The sequence below is a fragment of the Salmo trutta genome, chromosome 16 (assembly GCF_901001165.1).
Source record: "Salmo trutta chromosome 16, fSalTru1.1, whole genome shotgun sequence".
Taxonomy (NCBI): Eukaryota; Metazoa; Chordata; class Actinopteri; order Salmoniformes; family Salmonidae; genus Salmo; species Salmo trutta.
In genome coordinates, this window is record NC_042972.1 from 44,320,428 (window position 1) to 44,347,025 (window position 26,598).

Here is a 26,598-nt window from a genome sequence, read left to right on the forward strand (position 1 = left end):
TAAGATGCAGGATGTTTTTCTAGAATCAACCCGGATTTGCGGTGACTGCAGCCAGCAGCATTTCACAAGCCTACTTCTATTTTTAACATAGTACTATTTAACAACGTTTAACATCATTAGAATTCTGATTCTATTTTTGGTGACAAAGCCTTCAAGATTAAGTGAAATGGAGCAGTAACTAAAAATCCATGTTATTTATTGTAATAGAACATGTCCCTCTGAGATTTACTGTTCTATATATTTTCTTAAGAATGAAAATGATGTATTAGTGCAGTTTAATTGACATTAATGTGTCAATTTAGGGTCAATTAATGTGATATTAGACCATGGCGGGAGGGCTCCAGTCTTCACGGGACCCAGTTCTCTCAGCTTCGGACAGCTAGGACCCTGACATGCACTGCATGAACGCAGCCCTCACTGTAACGTCAAACAAATGACAGATTACACAAACAACAGTAGAGCAGTTGCAGACACACGCAGTCCAACACCTCCGCAGCATACAGCAGAGCAGTAATCTGTGAGTATAGGGAACACACTGAGCAGGAGTTTTGATTGACAGGGAAAGCACTCCCGCTGCTTTACCCATTTGACAGACAAAAGCATTGAGAAGCAGGAGAATTTATGGTAAAGCAGAGAAATTGCTTCGGAACGTTCAAACATGAAAGCAAACGTGGAGGATTGTGGATGCCTCTGACAAGCTGGAGTGTCGAGGCGAAGTGTGTGGAAAAATAAGCTTTTCAAATTGGGGAACTTAATCCTCTTTGTGTTAGTGAAACTCGATGCCGATCATGAGCCAGCCTCTAGCAGGGCCTGCCTCCCATGAGTGGCAGCTCCTCCCAAACACATCATAATTCCACACCCAATCTAGGGAAACGACATGGCTTTACAGCTCTACGTTCTGTTGCTCCGCTCGATCGTGGTGGGAAAAGAGGGTCATAAAAAGGGGTTTCTTTTTGTTCTAGAGACATGAGCAGGAGGGGAAAGGTTGTAATTTAACTGGTGGGGAACTACAAGGAGCGATTGGGTTTAATAATGTCTCTACACTTTAATTTGAGTAGGGATTTGCCTGGATGAGGCCGTCTCAGTGGGCCCGTAATGCTACAGTGCCTTTCAAATGATTCAGGGTGGGAGAAGAGAGGAGAGAAGAGGAGGAGAAAGAAGAGAGGAGGACAGGATGAGAGGGAGATCGGATCATAGTGGGAGATAAAAAGGGAGGGGAGGAAATTAAAGGTGTTAACATTGAGATTTGAGCAGGGATGTTTTCTTGATAAATGCATGAATTGGACCATTTTCCTGTCCTGCTAAGCATTCAAAATGTAAGGAGTACTTTTGGGTGTCAGGGAAAATGTACGGAGTAAAAAGTACCTTATTTTCTTTAGGAATGTAGTGAAGTAAAAGTAAATATAATTAGTAAAGTACAGATACCCCAAAAAACTACTTAAGTAGTACCTTAAAGTATTTTGGCATAAGTACTTTACACTACTGATGAGGGGAAATTGGTTTTATATTCACATGAATATAGTGCATATAGGAATAGCCACTGTGGAGGATTTGTTGTGTTTCTGATCTCTCTTTATGATTTGAACCTAGAGACAAATCCACATGGCTGAGAGAACGCCCTAGTCCTTCCGGTCTCCTGTCCTCTCTCGTCTGAATAAAAAAAAGGGGGTTACACACTTCTTGGAAAACTGATCAAACTTCTCTGGGTCCTGTTTAATACTGCCAGCCCGCTGGGATGTTGAAGCTTGCAGCCATTAGGCTTTCTCCTCATGTGTCTCACCTCTCTTTGAGTCTCCTGTCTTTGTCAATGGACCCATAGTACAGCTGATCCCTTTTCAGTGAGGACCCAGAGCTGAAGTCTAAGCTATGGGATCAAGTTGACGCTGCAGCTTTTCTCGTAGAAATGCTTTGTATTGTCTCATTACTTTTATAGGGGGGGTTGATGGGTGGAAAACCTATATGGCATTTTCAGCACCATATCTTATGCCTCTGAAGAAACTATGGCTGGAGGTTTGACAGTATGTTACATTTGATTTATTTAACCTTTATTTAACTAGGTTACATTTTAAATTGGGCTGGAAGTAGGTGCTTTACTTTGTTGTCATTTCTATTTGCAAATTCCAAGCCTACCCAGCTAGCACATTTGGTTCCTTAGAAGTTATGGGAACGTAGATTTTTGGTTTCTCATTGGTTCTGGGAATGAAGCCATAAGTTTCCTGACCGGTAAAACAAAATGTTTTTTTTTTTAAATGTTCTGGGGATGGAAGTGAAAATTTCACCTGTTCAAGGAACATTAATTGTTAGGTTACAGGGAGGTTCTAAGAACATTTTACTATGGTTCCTGAAAGTTTTCCGAGGAGGTTTTATTAACGTTATAAGAACAGAAATTATAGGTTATTTGAAGGTAATTAAATAACATTCTGAGAACAGCTTAGTTTAACTGCTTTGAACTCCAAGCTCAGATAGGACACATGGAATTGAATTTGCTTAGGCATTAATCATGCAAAAACTTTTTTTATTGTGGCACGGCATCAGTGAGATTCAAACCTATGATCTTCGGCTCCCTCTCCATGGAATTAGTCCACTGCACCACCAGGACAGAGCTAGCATGCTATGTTTTTTTTTTAGCTCATACAAAGCTGTTCATTTTAGTCTGTTCAAACAGACCCTGGGAAACAGGCACTCATTAAGATCAGGTGTGGCAAATTAGTGGGCGCGGCCAACACCTGAACACACTTAACAAGATAGAGGATAGAGAGAGTTTTGTTGACGCTGAGAATGGAATGTAGGGGTAGGAAACCCTGTTCCTGGAGTGCCGCAGGTACTGCAGGATTTTATTCAACTAGGTACCACACCTGACCAACTGAACTAATTGATCAGTTCAGTGATTGCCTAAATTCAACACACCTGGTCTTCCTGGTCGATGAAATCTAAAATGGCGTAACTCCAGGGCCAGGGTTGCCTATCCCTGGAATATGTTTTTAAGTAACATTCTTGGAACGTTCTTTGAATGTTACTAATGTGTTTTTATGGAAAGTTTTCTTAATATTCTGAGAACATAACTTTAAATAGAACCTTGAGGAAACCTGCAGAAAACATTATGCTGATGTACTGAAATTCCCACAGAAGAACACTGTTTCTTAACCTTCTGAGAATAATACTTTAAAAAGAGCCATGAGGAAACCTGTATAAAGTGTTATGCTAAAGTACTGAAATTCCCACCTACAAAACATATGGTTCTCAGAATGTTATGTGCTAGCTGGGTATCCTGCACCATTCCCAGAACGTTGTGGCAAGGTTATATGCAAAATAACCATAGGACAACCATGCTCTCACCAACCTCTAAGAAACATATGGTTCTCAGAACATTATGTGCTAGCTGGGTAACCATCTGCCATATGTCTTGAGTGACTTCACTTCAACTGTCTTCAGGAGCTCCAAATCATGCATGAAAAAAAACACTTTTAATTGGCATTGAGGGGGAAGAGGGGCAGAAGGCCTCCCAATCCAGCACATTTCAGAGAAAGCCTGCGCAAAAGATCAAGCAATGTATCCTCTGCTTGGAGAGTGCCAAAAGACAGCCCACACAAACCCATAGTCAGTGTGAGATATGCACTGCGAAATGTTCAAACCAAAATAAAATGTAAAGAGTGTCATTACAGTGTGCATTTAGAACATGTGTGTATATAAAAAAAATCCCTGCACTCTGCTCTGGAGTTCTGGAGGTAGATATAGTACTTTCAGATCACTGGAGAGCTGTATAAGAGATCCACCAACCTGTTTTTCACAGCGGGGCCCTGAGCCAGCAACCTGGAGCTACTGTAGTACCCTCCAGCAGGCAGTAAGGCTATTTCAGCAGGCCACTTGGAGAGAACAGCAGCGCCTCAATTAGGCTGACAGAAATGGCCTTCCTGAGACATGAAGGTAAAACAGGACCAGGGGTTTTCTCCTTTCAGTGCATTGGCTCCTGGACATTGTGTTGTTGCAGTGTGTCTGCAGACATTAGCTTATGTTTTTGCAGTAGGTTTACAGACATTTCTCAGCCCATTAGCTGCTCTTTCAGCCCAAACCGCTACTCAAAGCTACAGTAAGAAGAACAGCACTTTCAAGGCTGTTGAGGAGCTGATGAAAGAGTTTCTGTGTTCAAATGATTCCACATTGCTCTCAAGGATACATAAAGAATTAAGCAGGGAGCCTTGGGGAAAATCGGTGCAATACAGCAACACCTTTAATCACGACACAATACTGTTTAATTTTGAAAATGGATAGTCCCCTTTCGGTCAGTCAACTTCGGTACAACATAATATGTGGAGTCGCACTCTCAAAGGATCTACAATCCCGCCTGACAAGGCCATTGAAATCTACGCCTCTCTGGAGGCCCTGCCTTCCACAGGTGATAAGTGTGAGGCTCGGATTCATTCCTTCAAATATTCTGCTCTTCACCTCGGTTTGAACAGGAACAAACAATTGGAACATGAGACTGTCTTAAGTTGCACCAACTAAACTGTCCCTTAGTGGTAGAGCATGCTCACCTCTGGTCGTTGTGTGCTGAAGTTTGTCTAGTTCTCATATGTTTCCTAACCACGAACAATTAGACAATTATTTTAATTGCTTGGCCTGGCTTTAGCAATAAGTAAGATGGCTAACGTGACTGAAATGACGAAGGCTAACAAGCTGGGTTCGGGTTCACTACAATGCCCCAATGAATTAAAAGTAACTCAAGTTGGTTGTCTTGTATATCTCAGGTCGGTGCATGCTCAGGCTGCCCTCGTTCGAATCAGTTTGCGAGACTAGGGGACAGCTGGCACTGTTCTCCTACTAGTCCGTGGCGCATGTTCTCTTGACAATCGTGTAGCATTCTTTAGGTGTTTCCCAGGCTTCCTCTCCCGGGTGCCCGTACCTCAGTCTGAGTTGTGGGACGCAGAGACGATTTGGGTCATTGGTCGGGTCAAACGTCTCCCGGCTCATGTGTGCTCGGTCTCCGGTAACGGGAGGCTACTCGAAGACAGAGGGCGACCAGGTTCTGTGTGTATCCCCCTGCCACCTGTGTCGTCCTTGTTTGAGCACCGCTTGCCTCTCTTCTCAGAAGGGTGCGCGGCAATCTGCTCCTACGTAGACTTTCAAGACCAGGCTAGCTAACACGCGTTGTATAACGTGCTAGCGGGGTTAGCTAACTAGCCGAGGCAAGATAGCTACTACTGGCTATTCCTGCCTTCCCACCACGGAGTTGCTTTTCAAACAAAATCAAATTGTACTTGTCACATGCGCCGAATACAACAGGTATAGAGTTTACCGTGAAAAGCTTACTTACAAGCCCTTTCCCAACAATGCATAGTTAAAAAGTAAGAAAAATGTGCATAAAATGTCAAAGGAAGTAGTAACTATGTACATGTAGGTAGGGGTAAAAGTGACTAGGCAATCAGGATAGATAATAAACAGAGTAGCAGCAGTGTCAGTAAAGAGTGTGAAAGTGTGTGTGTGAGTGTATGTGTGTGGTCAATATGCAATTGTGTTTTTTGTGTGTGTGTGTGTGTGTGTGTGTGGCACACACTTTCGGCAGGGCCGACGTAGATCTTGACGCATTGCAGTGTCGTCTATTTTTCTCGATGAGGCACCCGAGTGCCCTGTTGGGAACAGACGCTCTGGCGCACCAGTGGCATCGGACCCTCCTTTATGCATTTCTGCCGGTGGTTCTGATTCAGCCCATGTTGGAGAGGGCGAGCCGGGAGGGCTTATCGTTGATTCTTGTGGCTCCTCGTTGGCCCAGGCAGCCTTGGTTCGCGGAGATCATTTGCCTTTTAGACGGAGACCCGGGGCAACTCCCATTGGCAGGGACCTGTTGACCCAGGCGCATGGCCTGGCCCCTTAGAAGGCCAATCTGAAGGCTAGCGGTTTACCTCCAAATGTTACTGCTACCATTCAGTCTGCTGGGCCCCCTCCACGAGAGGGCTGTATGCATTTGAGCTCTGATGCCAAGATAAAGGACTTGTTCCTTTCAGTGCTCTGTGAGGGACATCCTTATGTTCCTACAAGAGCTTTTCGAGAAGGGGCGGGCATTTTCCCCGTTAAAAGGGTACATGGCCGCTATCTCAGTGTTTCATAAGGAAATTGACGGAGCCTCACCAGGGGCCCACCCCATGGGTGTGCGGTTCCTGAAAGGTGTACATTGTCTTAGACCGGCCTCCAAACCTATTGCGCCCACATGGGACTTGGCACTGGTTTTGGAGCCACTGTGTGCCACTCCCTTTGAGCCGCTGGAGTTTGTGGATCTGAAGATTAACGTGTTGGGGATCTCCACGCATTATCCGGTACTCAGTTCGCCCCAGGCGACTCTAAGGTGAGGTTGCGTCCATTTGAAGGAATGAATCAGAGCCTCACGCTTATCACCTGTGGATTCTGGGGTTTTCAGTGGGCGAGGATTTCAATGGCCTTGTCAGGCGTGATTGTAGATCTTTCAACTGAAGTCGCAAGAGTGCGACTCCCCACAGTATGGTGTACATCGTTTCCCTCCGTCAGAGAACAGTAGCTATAGTCATAATGTTACGTTCATGTACTGCATCAGCCGGGAAAGAATATTTGCAGTGTTCAACATCCCTTGCGTTACTCTCCAAATAAAAGGCAATTACTAAGGAATTTATAATGTATCTCAAATGTACTGTACGGCCTTTATAACTGAACATCAAGCACTTAGAGAACATACAGGTACTGAGAGGGGAATAAATGTAGCCTCTCGGCTGTTTTGTATTGCAATAAGCAATATATGGCTCCATATTTTATGGGTTTGCCGATGTGTTCCGCTCCCCTATTTGGTCCTGACACAGTTAGGGCAGTTTCCAGTGCAGTTGATGGGGCTGAACAATTTGCTTGACTGGCAGAAAAACCATAATCAATCCGGAGATTACAGATAAAGGCACTAAAACCAGCCAGGCACAGCATTTTCTCTTATCGCAATTACACCTAGGCATCCTGTCTCAGGTACAGACAATTAAGCCGAGAGAGAGAAAGCTCCCAGCCACTTGACATTGAGGGTGCTATCTGGCACACCAGAACACGGAGCTGAAAGAGCCTTTTTGAGGACAGGGCGAATGGGGGGGTGACTGTAACCCCCTTTTTTATTTTTATTACACACAATGGCTGCGTTCACAAATGCAGCCCAATTCTGATCGTTTGCCCAATTATTGCCCGGATAAGAGTCTGTGGTAGGGTATGTGCTTTAGTCATTATAAACTGTGATAAGCCCCCCCCCCCCCCCCCCCCCCCCACTGCCCCCTAGCAGCAGTGTACAAAGGGGCAAGGGCACAGAGACCTTGCACTAACTCTCCCTCATCTCACTGTTTCATCTGCCTTTCATTACTTACTTCACACTTCCCCCCCTTCTGAAATAGCACTCACATGTCATCATGATTTCCCAACATAGGACCTAGTAGTGATGGAAAGGCAAGAGAGAATGCATGCCCTGTCCCCTTCCTCCCCCTCTCAGAGATGACATGGCTAGCATGACACCTTATTACTACTCACTAATAATAAATAATAATTCCACGTCTCATTTACGAGCACTACAATATTTCCCTCCATATATCCCCACCAATGTCACCTCAACCTGCAGGGTATGATTTGACCATTCATGGGATGCACATACTGTATGAGTTCCACAGACAAATGCTGGTGCATTAACAGAATGTGGTTTCCCCCACACATCAAAGACCTGTGCGTGCATCCTTCAAACACAAAGCTTTATCATTGCTGCTTTGTCTGTTCACCCGTACCTGTCCTAAACCCATCTCTGATAACGCAGCCAGGCTGTCTGAGGCTGTTTGCAGAGTGAGAGAAGGCAGCTAGCTCTAAGCAGATGCAACAGACTGCACCACAGTAGGGCACAGGTGTTTTATGCATGCCTGCCTGGTCCCTGGGATCTGCAGGTAGACCGGTCCAGACTCAATAGGCTCTTATTACAGCCCGTACATAGACCATACGGACCGTACCTCAGATGATTTTAGATCTTGATTTGAGTGGAAATGGGTGATCACCATGCTCCTCCAAGCACGAAACAGCAGCACAGAGGAAGCCTACGTGGGGATTCAAATGCAAAATGAAAATCGAGAGACGGGCTCTGGAGAAGATGTGGTTCATCTGCTCCTTCTATGGGCCATGTGGAGATGAAATGAAGCCCATTATAGTCAGCTGTATGAAGACAAATAGACAGTGGGCAGGAGATACAGCAGGCTACTATAAATATGATATCATTAGAGACACAGAGGGCCAATTGGCTAAATAGGACAGAGTGAATATATACAATATATGCCAAATTCAAACTCTGATTGGCCACATGGGTCCAGTGATGCTGTTTTGGTAATTACATTGGGTAGATGTTTTTCCCTTTCCAACATTTTTGTGATATGAAATGTGGTGAAGAGGAAAATAGCTTTGCGGCTGACGCAAACGACGTTCTGTGCTCATGGCATCAAACTCCCCCTGAGACAAACATCTGAGATGACTCTTTGCACACTCATCCACACAAACATCTCCAATCTGGCTCAGTCAAATCAGCCGTCTCTAAAATCAGGGAAACGTGGCTCTGCAGTACTTACCACGTTCACTCGACAGGGTGGTGTCTGTCAGGGAGAGAGGGAGGGAGCGCGAAGAGAGAGAAGAGAGAGAGAGGGAGGGAGGGAGAGAGAGAGAGAAGGGAGATAGAGAGAAGAGACGGAGGGAGGGAGAAGAGAGGGGGAGGCAGGGATAACAAGGGAGAGAGAGAGAATACAACGATTAGAACACAACATGCAAGCTCTCAAGCTGCCATACAAGACTTTTGTCATTTTTTAACAAGAGAGAGTGATTAAGGAAAATAGAAATAACTGAGGAAATGTGATCAGACACAAGAAAAACAAAACACACATTCTACTTAGTAAGTTGCTGAGCAGACCTATCACGAGTAAAGAGAAAGGCGTTCACATACTGTCATCCTCTCCAAAGAAAGCACGTTCTTGTTCGACAGAAGAACATGACCTTATTGTTAAAATATTCTACATCACTTCAAATACAGAGAGCGGTTGTGCATTGATTATAGTCTGTTGTGTACTGCACACACTGCAATTCAACTGGAACAGTTTTCGCTACTCTCCCCTTTCCGTACATTTTGCCTCAAGCACTTAGATGCTTTAACTGCAACACACCCCAGTTGTTGTGATGCCTATAATGCAATATTGCTCAAACGCACTGAACTCTGCACAATGCTATGTTTATGAACATCTTTATTTAGATATAAGCATCACAGCTGGATGAGGAGCGAAGCAGCAAGGTGTTTGTGTTTCTGGAGACAGTTGCGCTCGGTGCCACCAACCCCTCCAATGCCATCGAACGGAGACGCTGCACACATATTTGACGAGAGACCATTTCAATGGCTCCGTTTAACATTCATTGCCCTCATTTCGGAGCCGGGCGTCACAGGAAGTCAAACGCTGACAACAGCGCCCCCTTCCAAGTCACCCCCCTGCTCACCAACATGACCCTCAAATTGTTGTTCTATCATAGCAAACCACTTTGTAGCACAATGGAGCACACTGGTAACTGAGTCGGGCATGTGTGCAGAATCTGAACGAGCCTCAGAGAGAGCGAAGGTTGCTAGGCTCTCTCGGAGGGCCCCCCAAAAAGTCACGGTCTTGGCTGAGGGGAAACATGGCCCATAATATACTGTACTTTCTCTCTCTCGCTTCGTTTGTCAGGTTGTTTCTAAATACTTGGGGAAATTATTTGCAGACCATCTATTGACTTACGCATTGCACAGAGTAAGCGTCAAATAAGCAAATGCATTAACACGGTTCGCAAATGAAGCGTGAGAATTACTATTCACTTCTTCAATACTGTCTGTTAAATCCCATTCTAAAATCTGTAGAACATATTGCTATATCGTATTTTTGTAGAGCCCAATAAGCAACAACATCCAAACACAGTACAAACCCGTCAATATTTTAAGCGTCTTGGAATGCCTCGAGTACAAGGAATCTCTCGATCCGCCCCCGACACAACGGCGAGCAATGTTTCAATAATTCATCTCCCTATGTCAAGGATTCAGCCTGCGCTGCACTTGCCAGTATCCCCACAAATTGGCAGGCAAACTCACATTTGGCACACTTGCAGCAGCCTAGCACCACTCTCTCTCCTCTGCGGGGCTTGTAGCCCTCCCCACGACAACGCTAATGCTGACTGTCCTGCTCTCAGTCTCCCGGGGTGAGTCCAGGGCTGCCTGTCTTGTATGTAAAGGAAGGAATTAGGCACACTTCCTCTCATTACAACTCTAGGGAAAAAATGTCACAGTTGTTCATTTCCTCCTCAATTATAGAAACACACCTTTGTGCCTCTCTGAAAGGATCGCATGTGCATTTGCTGTGTGATTTCCTGTCTGTGCATGGTTGGTCGGAGAGGTTGATGGCCACCCAAAGACTTGGGCAGAGTGAATGTGCCGGGGATTAATATCAGGTGTGAACTGTGAGGATGCAGAGCAGCCTCTCTTGAGTGACGGAGAAGAAAAAAAAAGCACCATTCAGTTCTCACTAAAGAGAGAGGACCTCTACAACCCTGATGTACTACAGTATATTACCTGAAAGCTTGCCTGACATCTCACTGACACAGAAGCTAACAGGTTGTCTGCTTCACTGGAAGCTTCTCCACACCATATATCCCTATCCCTAACCCACTAGAGCAAACGGGTTAGCACATGGGAGCTACCACCTGGTGCCCTGTGTCAGTGTGTGTGTGTGTGTGTGTGTGTGTGTGTGTGTGTGTGTGTGTGTGTGTGTGTGTGTGTGTGTGTGTGTGTGTGTGTGTGTGTGTGTGTTTCCTCATGCGTAACAAATCTGGGTTTGACAGAAACCCTTCAAAATCCTAGTGTTGCCTAATTGCCAGAGAGTGTTCAGCTAATAAATGATGAATTAAAAAAGCTAATCAAATTTAGCAAATGAATATGTCTAGAAAACAATTAATGAGACACCAAAAGTGTATTTACAAACAAAACACTCGCATAAACAGTCAATTATTCATCAAGTGAATGCTGGGTAAGTGGGCTCCTTTCCCGGGTGAGATGCTGCCATAATTGGAGTGGGACTACAGGATAGCCGGGTGGTGTATGTGTGGGAGTGTTTGTGTGTGTGTGTGTGTGTGTGTGTGTGTGTGTTCACTCCCCACGCTCCCAACCTCCCCCCCCCAAACAAGAAGAGCAACAAAGGAGTTAGTTCATTACTGCCTAATGAGTTGTCTGGTTCATACGGAAAATAAAAGCCTTATTGTTGTGCGCTGTGTGTTGATTGGTGTACTAAAGTGGCTGAATAGAAGCACAATGAGGTGAAACATTTACATGTCTTCTAACATGGTAATAAGGCCCTAGAGGAGAGAATCAGGGCTGTCAAGTACAGTGAAGACCACTTCCAGTACATAGGACACAACATGTCTAAATGTGTTGTCTGGTTGGTTGATGTGGAGATATGTATCCGTTTACAGTATGTACTCAGTCAGCACGCGACATGTAATCTAGCAGTTCTAAACCTCTCTGATGATGGGTTATGTACTGAGTGATCTCTGAAACAGAATCCATTGTTACTGTGGAATAAACACTGCTCTCCTAGGCTGCTGACGCTGGAGAGGGATGGGCTTGTCAACTCATTGATTATCTCTCTCCCTCTCTCTCTCCATCCCCCTCTCTCTCCCCTTCTCTCTCTTTCTCCCTCCATCCCTCTCTGTTCCTTTGTCTTTCTCTTCCCATCTATCTTTCTCACTTGTTCCCTCTCAGTTTTACTCTTCCCATCCCTGCTCTCTCTCTCTCTCTCTCTCTCCATCCTTCTCTGTCTCTCTCTCCATCTCCTACGTCACCAGAATATGGAGGTTGTTGTGAGCACAGTGGTGCACAGCACAGATAATAGGGCTCTCCAGTGGGCCACAGTGCTAAGCAGACCTCCATGCAACAGCTCTTCTACAATGTCCTACCAAGGCCCCATGCTGCCGCAGCATCATAGACTGTACTGGATGAATGAAAGTGTGTTAAACATATATAAAAGGATATTTCATGCTGAAACCCTCATTAAAACACCAACAGAATTCAGGAATTCACTAAGTTCATGGTTTATGTTTAGGATCATTTTTACAGCTTTGCCATTCAATGTTTTTATTTATCAGAGGGCCAGAGATAATTACAGCCATGTAATGGCCAAATAGGCCACTAGATGTCATGTGATTAAAACATGAAATAAAGTTACCAAAGTTCTGGTAGTTTACTGGTAAAAAAAGTGAACAGTAATATACCCTCCTTTTGCAACCCTAAAGTCGAGAGAGGGAGATAAACGATAAACGGAGTAAACTATCAAAACGAACGTTACAAGCGACTGAGTGACATTTCAAAATATTGCATGGATCTCTTGTGATATGGATCGGCCTATTGCACATGCCAATATTGCGATTTCGATGTGAATTCGATTGTGCAGCCCTAACACACACACACACACACACACACACACACACACACACACACACACACACACACACACACACACAGACACACTGCATCGTCTCTCCATCTTATTCATCCCTTAAGCTGTTGTTGAGAGAGAAAAAAGAAGCCAACAAATTGTGACTGTAATTTAATTTCCTCCAGCAACGTTGGCTTCCAAATGGTCTCCATCAGTGTGCCAATCAGCAGCTGATTTAGTGATTTCCCCAGCTGGGCTTCCTCTTAGACAGGAAACCAGAGAATTTCAGGCTCAGAGAGAGAGACCCAATGACAGGTCTGCTGGATAACTGGTTCAGAACCAATGGATTGAATGAATTGCATTTCTAAGCCTCTTCCAGTCGACGGCAGGGACAGGACTCTGTCAACGGAATAGCTGTGATACATATCTGACAATACCCATTATGACACGAGTTCATGCATTTGTCCATCGATGACGAAGCATATGTGTGCATATTTATTACCACGTATGCAATGCACATAGACACGGGTCCAGAGTCTCCAGACAAGTCTAAAGTAATAGCTATGATGTATCGGATAGCTTCTCACAGACACCAGACCACACTCACTCCAATGCATCGTGAGAGGACCAGAGCCTGTTAAAGACCCAGCCGTGATTAACTGGTTCTGACAGAGTCAGATGTTTTGTTCAAATGCAGAAAGCCTAAAGTGGAGCTCAGGGAGGGGGGAGACGCACGCTCCCAGCCTCCCCCTCCGGTTTCAGGCAGCCAAGTGTTCCTCCATAAACACCCCAGATCACTTAAGGCAGAGCAGGGGAGAGAAGAGAGAGGTAGAGAGAGCATATGTCTAGGCAAATGTCTCCCATCGGTGCTCACTCTACAGAAGGAGGATGACATCAAAGAACAAGGACTGGAGGGTTAGTGGAAGGCCCATTGCTGAGTCAACGCTTCACCCACAACAGAAGCATGTTCATTCTGAGGCGTGTTGGCCTGGTTGGTTAACACTCTCTCCTTTAGCAGAGACACTGTAATGAGGAGTATAAAGTTAAAATGGTTAGCCTACTAGATGACCTTTTGTTCATATCATCATCAGAATCATCATCATCATCATCCTCATCTTCTCATTCAGACTGGATGTCATTAGCTGTGGTGATGAAGATGACAGGAATGATGACTCACCCCGCTTCTCTATGATTCTACTACACAGCCTCAGGGCTCAGTGAGATACGCTCTCTTTGTGTGTCGCTGTCTCTCGCTCCATTTGCAGTTCTTTTCTCGCTCTCTCCATTTTCCTCTCGCTCTCACTTCTTTCTTCCTCTCACCGTCTTTCTCTCGCTCTCCATTTTCCCCTCTCACACGCTCTCTCTCTCTCTTCATTTTCCTCTCTCACTGTCCACACCCTAAATCTCATTTTTCCACCAGCTCGTATTAAATAAATGTTTGTCATTATGGCTGCTGGAGAGTGGCGGGAGTAAGGGGTGAAATGGTAGGAGGAGAAAGGTCCCCTGGTCACACCACATCCATGGAAGGACATAGTGGGGGAAACAGAAGAACAGGCAGGGATGGGAGGGAGGGAGAGAGAGAGGCAGAGGTATGTGTAGACAGTGAGGGAGAACACACCTTCCATCCTCTATCAGAGTGTACTCCACAGTCTCTCCTGCTCCACACTTCCTCTGCAGATAAACAAGGCCAAAGCCAGGGTGAGGTAAACCTAATCGATCACTCAGAATGAATATGTGTGCGCTTCCGTGCGTGCATACGGCATGCATGTGTATATGTATACGTGAGCGTATGTGTGTTTGAGAGAGAGGGAGAGAGAGAGAGAGAGAGCACGAGAGAGAGAGAGAAATAGAGGGGAAAAGGCAATGGAAACTAGAAACGTGTAGGAAAGGAGAAAAGTGCATCTCTGCTAGAGGTGTTTTGTATCAGGCAGGCAGTCTTCGTGCACCGTGTCAGCAGATCCGAGTCCCTATCCCTTTTTCAGCCCACCGAGTGCAGCTTTCCCCACAAAGACCACAGTGACAACAAAGACAGTCTCAGAACGCAGTGCACACCCAGCTGCCGTCTACTCAGGAGTGCTCTCCTACACCCCATGGGCTCCATGCAAAACCAGCAAACGAGTACTGTGTCAATCCACCGGGGACTTATCTCAGCAGCAGAGCAGTAATATTCATCCACCGTGTGTCTAATAGAGGAGCTAAGGGCTGTCATCAATCCCCCAGGTGTCCATTCCTGATCGTGACATGGAACTCTCCCCTCCGCTGGGGTTGGTCTAACCTGCCACGCTGCTTTGTCAGTTTCTCAGAGGTCCATCAGAGTGAAAGATGCTCTGTACCAGTTCGCTGACGGTGTCGGGGAGGCTACTCTGAAAATATAGTTGACCAAGCTACTTCACACTGGAAGAAGCTAAGCTAAACTAAAGCTACCCGTAATAAAAATAGTTACTTTAAAAAAGTACTTCACTACATCTAACCTCCCTCGTGAAAAATGATCATATGCATATCTGAAACGTCATAGACTACGAATTGCAAGAACAGATCACATTTGGGTGATAAATCAAATCAAATTGTATATTTCACATACACATGATTAGCAGATGTTAATGCGAGTGTAGCGAAATGCTTGTGCTTCTAGTTCCGACCATGCAGTAGTATACCAATTCCACAACAACTACCTTGTACACACAAGTGTAAAGGAATGAATAAGAATATGTACATAAAAATATATGGATGAGCGATGGCCGAACGGCATAGGCAAGATGCAGTTGATGGTATAGAGTACAGTATATACATATGAGATGAGTATTGTAGGGTATGAAAACATATAAAGCAGCATTGTTTAAGGTGGCTAGTGATACATTACATCAGGATGGCAAGATGCAGTAGATGGTATAGAGTACAGTATATACATATGAGATGAGTAATGTAGGCTATGTAAACATATAAAGTGGCATCGTTTAAAGTGGCTAGTGATACATTTATTACATCCAATTTTTAATTTAATTTAATTATTAAAGTGGCTAGAGATTTGAGTTAGTATGTTGGCAGCAGCCACTCAATGTTAGTGATGGCTGTTTAACAGTCTGATGGCCTTGAGATAAACAGCTTCTTTCAGTCTCTCGGTCCCAGCTTTGATGCACCTGTAATGACCTCGCTTTCTGGATGTTAGCGGGGTGAACAGGCAGTGGCTCGGGTGGTTGTTGTCCTTGATGATCTTTTTGGCCTTCCTGTGACATCGGGTGGTGTATGTGTCTTGGAGGGCAGGTAGTTTGTCCTCTGGAGAGCCTTACGGTTGTGGGTGGAGCAGTTGCCGTACCAGGCGGTGATACAGCACGACAGGATGCTCTCGATTGTGCATCTGTAAAAGTTTGAGTGTTTTTGGTGACAAGCCGAATTTCTTCAGCCTCCTGAGGTTGAAGAGGCGCTGCTGCACCTTCCTCACCATGCTGTCTGTGTGGGTGGACCATTTCAGTTTGTCTGTGATGTGTACACCGAGGAACTTTCCACCTTCTCCACTGCGGTCCTGTTGATGTAGATAGGGGGGTGCTCCCTCTGCAGTTTCCTGAAGTCCACAATCATCTCCTTTGTTTTGTTGACATTGAGTGTGAGGTTATTTTCCTGACACCACAATCCGAGGGCTCTCACCTCCTCCCTGTAGGCTGTCTCGTCGTTGTTGGTAATCAAGCCTACCACTGTAGTGTCGTCTGCAAACTTGATGATTGAGTTGGAGGCGTGCATGGCCACGCAGTCATGGGTGAACAGGGAGTATAGGAGGGCTGAGAACGCACCCTTGTGGGGCCCCAGTGTTGAGGATCAGCGGGGTGGAGATGATGTTTCCTACCCTCACCACCTGGGGGCGGCCCGTCAGGAAGCAGGACCCAGTTGCACAGGGCGGGGTCGAGACCCAGGGTCTCGAGCTTAATGACGAGTTTGGAGGGTACTATGGTGTTAAATGCTGAGCTGTAGTCGATGAACAGCATTCTTACATAGGTATTCCTCTTGTCCAGATGGGTTAGGGCAGTGTGATTGCGTCATCTGTGGACCTATTGGGGTGGTATGCAAATTGAAGTGGGTCTAGGGTGTCAGGTAGGGTGGAGGTGATATGGTCCTTGACTAGTCTCTCAAAGCACTTCATGATGATGGAAGTGAGTGCTACGGGGCGGTAGTCATTTAGCTCAGTTACCTTAGCTTTCTTGGGAACAGGAACAATGGTATGTCAACAGAATGTGTCATTTAGTCTACTAAACACAAAAACAACGTTTCAAGTGAGAATTAGGCAGGTCTGATGCCCGAAAAAGAAAAGGCCTACGTCACCCATATTATATTGTAAAAGTAGTGTGTAGTTCCAGTAGTTAGCTATACCGCTACACGGCAAACAAAGTTATGAACTACTGAAAACACTACCTAGATTTGAATTTAGTTCAACTACCACCAAGCTACTACAACATGTAGTTAATTACTAGTTGAACTACATGTAGTTCACTACTCCCCAACACTGTTAACTGATGGGATTTAGTCACGTAGATAGAAGTTGCAGTCAGTATGTTTAACTGAAAGAGTGTTTGTCTGTGACTCATCAGTGATGCATATATCTACAGAGTAGCCAATCTCTACTGAAAAGAACCCATGCATGTAGAGATAATGTTTAAATTGACGGACATTTCCTCTTGTGGCAATACTTTGATGTTGGCTAAGAGAACCATCCACCACTGACTAGATGCAGATGCCCATGTGAGTGAACATGGAATATCCATATCTCCATGAAAACATTGAACAACATATTGAACATATTTCAAATTGGGGCTTTAAATTGAGCAAATAATTGGTTGTGATTCCTCCCTGACTCCTTCTACATCTCTCTGATCTGGAGCCCTTGTTGAGACAGGCTCCCTATAGATTCTGTTCTCACACAGACTGTTCTAATGAAGAGGGCTGTGCTGTGGACTTCCCTCCGTGTGGACCAATGAGAGGCCAGATGATACAGCCAAAGGAGGCTGGGCCTGGGAGGATTGTCATCACTCAAAGTACAGAGGCAGGATCTCATTCCCGTTCCAGACCCTCCATTGATTTTTTTTCAGTCACACTCACAGAGACCATCTCTGGTAACAGTTATCACAGGGAAATGGGAAGCAACAAAAGCAATGGGGGAGATTAGGGAACAATAAATGGATGACAAGGGAGGTGATGAGCTCAACACTGTGTAAAGACCTTGTAAAGGTCAGAGAGGGCTCTCAAACCATCAAAGACATGAAATGAGAAGAGAAACAACACTTAGAACTGCTCTTATGAAGACAGCTGCTTCACCACACTCCAATGGAGGTGTATGTTTGGGATGCTCTGTGAGTGTCCCAAAAATGAAGGGACGACAATAAGATCTGAAGAGAATGGAGGAGATGAGAGAGGTGTATTCAAGGCTGGTTGGCATTTATTGTCATGAATCTTGCCCTGGAGGTAGCTCTGCAGAGTGGTCACTAGCTGGCACAGCCACAAAGTCATAAAATCTGGTTTTAAACCTAACCTTAACCACACTGCTAACCCTAATGCCTGACCCTAACCTAAGACAAAAAAAAAGCAAATTTTTGTTTTTATGGATTTTTACAATATAGAAAATTAGACTTTGCAGCCGGCCCATCTAGTGGAATTCAGTTCTGCCTCCAGGGCAAGATTCATGAAAATAAATGTAAACTTGCGTACTTAAGAGGAGAATAGAGGAGTGGCATGGATTGTGTGTTGAGAGGGTGGCGGCCAGCTAGGAGAGGCGCAGTCCAAGGACATCACCTTGCTGAAAGGGGAGAGCACTTGTGGCTGTGAAGTAAGTGTCACTGTTCTGGGAAAACACTTTGGCTCTCTCTCAATCTTTCTCCCCCTCATCTCCCACTTTCTCTTTCATTACAGTAGCCCCCCCCTCCCCATATTGTATGATGCTTCTCTCCCTCTTGCTCTGCCATGTTTCATAAGCTCTATATTTACATGTTAATGAGATGACAATTGACTCAAACAAGGAAAACAAAACAATGGTACAATTCCCACATCTAGTAAAGCCTGGGTAACGAGCAGATGGTGATGCTGCACATGATATATTGAGGTCTGTCTGGATAACCCCTGCAAAGAGGTTTCCATAAAACCACCCTCTGTGATTCAAATAGATTTAAATGATTAGAAAAAAAGAGAAGGGATGTGAAATCCAGTAGTGTAAAGTACTTAAGTAAAAATACTTTAAAATACTACTTTAGTTGGGGGGGAGGGGGGAATATGTAATTTACTTAACTATTTATATTTGACAACTTTTGCTTTTACTTCATTACATTCCGAAAGAAAATATTGTACTTTTTACTCCATACATTTTCCCTGACACCCAAAAGTACTCAATACATTTTGAATGCTTAGCAGGACAGACAAAATTGTCCAATTCGCACACTTATCAAGAGAACATCCCTGGTCATCCTTTCTGCCTCAGATCTGGCAGACTCACTAAACACAAATGCTTTGATTGTAAATGATGTCTGAGTGTTAGAGTGTGCCCCTGGCTATCCATACATTTAAAAAAAAAACTAGAAAATTGTGCTAGCTGGTTTGCTTAATATACAGAATGTTTTATTATACATACTTACTTTTGATAATTAAGTATATTTTAGCAAATACATTTATTTTTTATATTTAAGTGTGTTTCAAACCAAATACTTTTACACTTTCACTGAATTAGAGATTTACTGTGTGACTTTCACTTTTACTTGAGTCATTTTCTATTAAGGCATCTTTACATTTACTCAATTATGACTATACGGTACTTTTTCCACCACTGGTAAAATCTCAATGAAACCCTGTATTACCATCCAACTCCACTGACGGAGCCTGGGAAACACACTGACAGACACATCTCTCATTCAGGACGTCACACAATGTGTAAATGTGGCTCGCAGTTATTTTTAATTCTGATATTTATAGAGTTGAAATGATGGGGAATTGGTTTAATAAGCTTTCTTTTAAGCTAGTTTGACAGGGATTTGATGAAAAACATATTTTCTTCTCAAGAGAACATTCTCATCGATGGGGCTGTAGTGGAGCGGGTTGGGAGCTTCAAGTTCCTTGGTGTCCACATCACGAACAAACTAACATGGTCTAAGCACACCAAGACAGTTGTGAAGAGGGCACGACAAAACCTATTCCCCCTCAAGAGACTGAAAAGATTTGGCATGGGTCCTCAGATCCTCAAAAGGTTCTACAGCTGCACCATCGAGAGCATCCTGACCGGTTGCATCCCTGCCTGGTATGGCAACTGCTCGGCCTCCGACCACAAGGCACTACATAGGGTAGTGTGTACGGCCTAGTACATCAGCGGGGCCAAGCTTCCTGCCATCCAGGACCTCTATACCAGGCGGTGTCAGAGGAAGGCCCTAAAAATTGTCAAAGACCACAGCCACCCTGGTCAAAGATAGTTCTCTCTGCTACCGTACGGCAAGTGGTACCGGAGCACCAAGTCTAGGTCCAAGAGGCTTCTAAACAGCTTCTACCTCCAAGCCATAAGACTCCTGAACAGCTAATCAAATGGCTACCCAGACTATTTGCATTGCCCCCCCCCCCCCCCCCCCCCCCCCCCCCCCCCCCACGCTGCTGCTACTCTGTTATTATCTATGCATGGCCACTTTAATAACTCTACCTACATGTACAGTTGAAGTTGGAAGTTTACATACACTTAGGTTGGAGTCATTAAAACTTATTTTTCAACCACTCAACAAATGTCTTGTTAACAAACTATAATTTTGGCAAGTCGGTTATGACATCTACTTTGTGCATGACACAAATAATTTTTCCAACAATTGTTTACAGACAGATTATTTCACTTATAATTCACTGTATCATAATTCCAGTGGGTCAGAAGTTTACATACACTAAGCTGACTGTGCCTTTAAACAGCTTGGAAAATTCCAGAAAATTATGTCATGGCTTTAGAAGCTTCTGACAGGCTAATTGACATCATTTGAGTCAATTGGAGGTGAACCTGTGGATGTATTTCAAGGCCTACCTTCAAACTCAGTGCCTCTTTGCTTGACATCATGGGAAAATCAAAAGAAATCAGCCAAGACCTGAGAAAAAAATGGTAGACCTCCACAATTCTGGTTCATCCTTGAGCAATCTTCAAATGACCTGAAGGTACCACGTTCACCTGTACAAACATTAGTTCGCAAGTATAAACACCATGGGACCACGCAGCCGTCATACCGCTGTGGAAGGAGACGTGTTCTGTCTCCTAGAGAACGTACTTTGGTACGAAAAGTGCAAATCAATCCCAGAACAACAGCACAGGACCTTGTGAAGATGCTGGAGGAAACAGGTACAAAAGTATCTATATCCACAGTAAAACGAGTCCTATATTGACATAACCTGAAAGGCCGCTCAGCAAGGAAGAAGCCACAGCTCCAAAACCGCCATTAAAAAAGCCAGACTATGGTTTGTAACTGGAGATGGGGACAAAGATTAAACTTTTTGGAGAAATGTCCTCTGGTCTGATGAAACAAAAATAAAACTGTTTGGCCATAATGACCATTGTTATATTTGTAGTAAAAAGGGGAAGGCTTACAAGCCGAAGAACACAATCCCAACAGTGAAGTAGGGGGGTGGCAGCATCATCATCATCACTGAGTTTAAATGTATTTGGCTAAGGTGTATGTAAACTTCCGACTTCAACTGTACATAATATCCTCAAATACCTCGACACTGGTGCCCCCGCACATTGACACATTGACTCTGTACCAGTACCCCATGTATATAACCCCGCTATTGTTATTTACTGCTGGTCTTTAATTATTTGTTATTCTTATCTCTTACTTTTTGGGGGTTATTTTCTTAAAACGGAATTGTTGGTTATTCTTATCTCTTACTTTTTGGGGGGTATTTTCTTAAAACGGCATTGTTGGGCTTGTAAGTAAGAATTTCACTGTAAGTTCTACACCTGTTCGGCGCATGTGACCTGTTCGGCATATTCGGCGCATGTGACAAATAACATTTGATTTGTGTGCAAGAAACATTATTTTATTTTTTCCCCCCTTTTTCTCCCCAATTTCGTGGTGTCCAATTGGTAGTTACAGTATTGTGTCATCGCTGCAACTCCCGTACAGACTCAGGAGAGGTGAAGGTTGAGAGCCATGCGTCCTCCAAAACACAACCCCGCCAAGCTGCACTACTTCTTGACACAATGCCCACTTAACCCGGAAGTCAGCCGCACCAATGTGTCGGAGGAAACACCGTACACTTGGCGACCGTGTCAGCGTGGCCTGCGCCCGGCCCGCTACAGGAGTTACTAGAGCACGATGGGACAAGGACATCCCTGCTGGCCAAACCCTCCCCTAACCCGGACGACGCTGGGCCAGATTGTGCGCCGCCCCCATGGGTCTCCCGGTTGCGACAGAGCCTGGACTCGAACCCAAAATCTCTAGTGGCACAGCTAGCAGTGCCTTAGACCTGCGCCACTCAGGAGGCATAAGAAATGTTTAAACAAATTTGATAGAAAAAATTATATTTTCTTAGGTGGGTGCTAGCAGCACTTATCTGCCAGTTATGCCAGGTTTCATTTCCATCAGTTCTGACAAGCCCATTAAATAAATCTGGCCAGAAATAAACATGTTTGTGCTGAACTGATATGACAGGCTATGATCACACCTCCCAATGTTGGGGAGAGATACGGCTGGCTTTTAATTAAAAAAGCCAAGGACTATACAGCACTTTCACCTGCAGCAAACAAACTGTTCAGCCGGAACACACATTACCATTTGAACACTTGTAAGGAAGAACCATATATGTGCGTTTTGAAAAATTCAGATATAGTCCAATATTGACATTTTCTTTGGGAATGTGTAGACTATACCACCATCAAGTGTCAACATTGAACGATCGTGACGTCACACTTCTGTCCTTCAATTATACTTGCTACTTTTTGATTTCGTACTTCTTTATCAAGATTCGTGAAGTCAATTTATTTTTCAAATTGCACATGGTTATTTCTATAAACTGTTATACTATACTATAACATACAGTATGGGGGGGGGGGTCATAGCTACAATACATTCAATAAAATTCACGAGTTGATTTAACACCTGTATAAATCCTGGATCTAGCTGTCTGACAGTTTTTTGTATAGAGATCTCAGAAATGCAGTGTAACTATGTAACATTGTGACTCCTTATGTTTATAAGGGGTGAAAAAAGATTTCATGTACACACAAATACAAAATGATGTATGCGATTGCAAAATTGAATGCTTCTAACCGAAAGAGTCACCTTACCTTGATACTTAAAACCTAAATCGATACTGTCCTTAATGTGGTTAATTGAATAATTATGCATAATACTTAGATGCACATTTGGTGTCCAGCTGATTAGCTATGCTGTTATATTTTCACATAACATCATCTGATCCAGGAAGGAATTTTCAGAATAACAGTCAAGTGACGAACAGCTGTTGTGACAGCGCATGCAATGCAACAAGGAGGAACGTCCACAATATGTGTCTCATTCGTTACTCCGGTGAAGACAGTTGTGCCTGGAACCTCGTTGGATCTAATATTCCTAGCCGATTGATCATCTGTTGTCTGCTTGATTTACAGCAGGGTCTCGTTAGATTTAACAGAGAAATCATTGAGGTAATGAGTTCATGTTTTCATATGTTTTTGTGCCTCGGATTGGACACAGAGTCTACTGTGTACAATTGTATAGGATAAACTATTGCGCAACACCCAACACTATTCCTATTAATTATTCTGGATATAATGACAAATTACATAGCCTAGTGGGCTTATTCACAACATGATCTGGTAATGAAATAACATGACAAATAGATTTTGCTTTGCATGTTACACCTGCAATTTTAAACAATGCAAGGTGCTTGAAGTAGCCTACTTGAATTTGGAGCTCAGAAATTCAAGTACTGGTATAGGCCTACCTTGAAACTCCTACCTTGAAAATGTCCTCAATTTGGTGCTTGAAATGTCCTTGTAAATATTGCAGCCAATTTATAAGTTATCCTGCTCCATTATAATTACCCGTGATGTTTGTTTCCCCAATCGCTTCATTTGAAGGGGTTTGCTCTACTCTGTTGCTGTAAAAGCACTTGTGGTTATTATGAGGACGACAACATTAATGCTGCTTTCAACTTGGCTTTCCATACAAATCCTTACATTAAAAAAGAAACCTGTTGTTTGGTTGGCATGCATGCATCCATCCAATCTATTCATCAGGCAATGACCACATTGTTCTCACATATTTTAGAATGTAATAATAATGAATTTCAACGCATTGGCAAGGCCAGAAAATGTATTATTCTTAAAATGTTAAAGTGGTAGTGAGCTACATTTGACACTTTTTGCATCCTAAAAAAAAAGAAAAAAAAATACAACATTGAGGTCATTGCAAATGACAATTAAGTGCTTGAAAAAGTCCCTGAAAGTCCTTGAATTTGACTTGCCAATGTCTCTATGAACCCTGCTTAAAGGATAGTCCTAGGGCTATGTTGTTGTATACAATAGGTGGAGTTATGGGTCAATTTGCATATATTCACTTTTATTCCTCTACATACACATATGGAACTGCATGAAAATCCTTTTTTTGGTTCAAACCATTTTGATCCCAATGTCACACAGCATGAGAACAGAGACGGTTCAAAGCATTTTTGAGGTGGTGCTGCTGGATTTGCCTCATGGACTCATGTTTTTTCTTCTTCAGAAATTCATATTGCGGGGCCTCCCGAGTGTCCCATCGCGCTCTATCAGCTCCTTGTGGCGGGCCGGGCGTGTGCAAGCTGACTTCGGTCGCCAGGTGGACGGTGTTTTCTCCGACACATTGGTGTGGCTCGCTTCCGGGTTAAACGAGCAGTGTGTCAAGAAGCAGTGCGGCTTGGCAGGGTCGTGTTTCGGAGGACGCATGGCTCTCAACCTTCGCCTCTCCCAAGTCCATAGGGGAGTTGCAGTGATGGGACAAGACTGTAACTACCAAATCGGATATCACAAAAAGTGGTAAAAGTACCAACAACAAAAAATCTACAAACAAAAACCTGCCACTATACACAGGAGTGTCACGGCTTGGTCCCAGCACTATCTTATTATGCTTTCTTAAACAGGTCCTGAGGGATATTTATAACATTGAGATAAACACATGAGAGAGGGCTGCACATGACAAAAACCTTGTACAGAAGCAATTTCACCACTCCAGCGCTCCGATGTGAGGCCCAGATGTTATTCTTCATAATGACATCTTTATCAGTGTGCACTGTCGTCTGAAGGAAGGTCAAAAAGACCCCCGCCTCACTACATTGCCAAATTCTGTTTCCATGGTGACCACGGAGTCCAAACTTCCCTGTCACGCACACTGACAGCAGGTAAGCTATTATCACTCTCTTTTCCCCTGCTTTTAAACGATTCTTTTTTTTAATCCAAGACTACTACTAACCTTTTTCCCCACCATAAAATGTCTCCATTTTTTGCTTCTTCTCAACATCATAACTCAGCGTTAAGCTAGCCCACAGAAACCATTGTCGGTGGGATCTAAAGTGCATATTTTCCTAAAAAGATTGGATCCTTTTTGGAGGCATGCCAAACTCTCAGAGGCAATTCATCAACAAGATTTCACCGATTAATTATTAACTGAGTAATGAATATGTTGTCTTGTGATTATGCCAACACTGTGTTAGGCCTGGGCCAGACTGATCACGCTGCTTTGCAGCCTAATGGTGTTCAGTGAAATGCATGGGGCTTTCTCCTTTTCATCTCTATGCATGACGAGCTTCTTATTCCAGGAGGGGTAAGAGAGGGAATGTTTTACCTGGAAAACTGAGGGACAATGTAGCTGGTCCTTGGGAAAATGTTCTTGAAAAAATCGGAATAAATATCAGACTGTGGTAGATGCTGGAAAGAATAGTATCTCACTCATTAAGTGAATGAACACATTTACTGTGTTGTCTCTTCCTTCATGTACACTAACATACTATACATCAGAAACCAAGTTTCAAATGCAGTCAAGTCCAAAAACAGTGCCAAGAGTAAAATCACTCCCGTTTCTATATTTCCTATTGTGACAGTCTGTCCATGACTTTGAGGAGGGAGGGTTTGTTGCCCTGTAGCTGAAACCTGAAATTGCAACCGCTTCTCTTACACAATAAACTGAATGAGTATGGCATAAAGAACACAGTCTGGTCCGTTCCCAGCCAGCTCCTCTATAGGAACTGGTTTGCGATTGCATTCGCAGATAGACTGCATTTAATCAACAGCCCACTTTCAGCTTTCAGACCACGCCGTTCAACCGCTTGAGGAATACAAGAGATCAATATGGATAAATTAATTACCATGGAGCCAAATGGGGATTCTGCCTCTGTGTAGCTGAAATTACTACAGAAACAAACACTAAGCGCTCGGCAAGGTATCAACACCGGAGTTACTGCAAGTGATCCCCAACATGCTTGAGTAGCCCATGGCACACAACACATTAAGCAGCCCTGAGATGGAGGAAATGTAGAAACACAGCAGGGCTGGGTTACATGGACGTTATTATAAAAATGCACAGAAAAATGGACATCAATAGACCTAATGTGATGCTGATGGTCATTCCTTTCTAACGGGAATGTGACTCACAGTGTGAGGGATACTTCTGGTGTGAGAGAGGGAGAGAGAAAAAAAACGAGAGAAAAAAGAAAGAGCCTCTCCCTTCTCAATCAGCTGCTGCTGTCAGCTCCAGGTTGTTCAGTGTCCACAGTTGCCCAGCCTGCCGGGCAACCAATGAGCTCCCACTTGGCATGAACATCTAGAAAGAGCAGGCCACGACCCACTGCCTAGGTTCTACATTCACTACAACCCTAATATCACACAGGCAACCAATGAATTCCTAACAAGTACAATCAAAGGAGAAACAACCCCCACCATAGCCACCACCCTCGCACTTGCCTCCCCTTTCCTACTTACACAAGCAATATTCCAAGCTGTTGTTTTGTTTCCATCACATTTTCCATTAAAACTGACATTTCATCTAAATCAAGCCCTTGGGGCCGAAACTCAGACATGAGCAGGGGAGGTACTAGATGGGAGAATTCTTAAGTGTGAGGGGTGTATGTGCGCGTGCATGTGTGTGTGTGTGTGTGCCTCCACCCTGCGGCACATAAGTCTTCT

General features: G+C 44.0%; 1 protein-coding gene across 2 annotated transcripts in view; it reads right to left on the reverse strand.

The window, feature by feature from the left end:
• LOC115150816 (cadherin-4) overlaps positions 1-26,598 on the reverse strand; it is a 236,020-nt gene that overhangs the window by 111,415 nt on the left and 98,007 nt on the right. For both annotated transcript variants that reach the window (XM_029694508.1, XM_029694507.1), the window contains exon 3: positions 8,589-8,612. In XM_029694508.1, the coding sequence (XP_029550368.1) occupies positions 8,589-8,612 (24 nt within the window). The remainder of the gene's footprint in view (positions 1-8,588; positions 8,613-26,598) is intronic.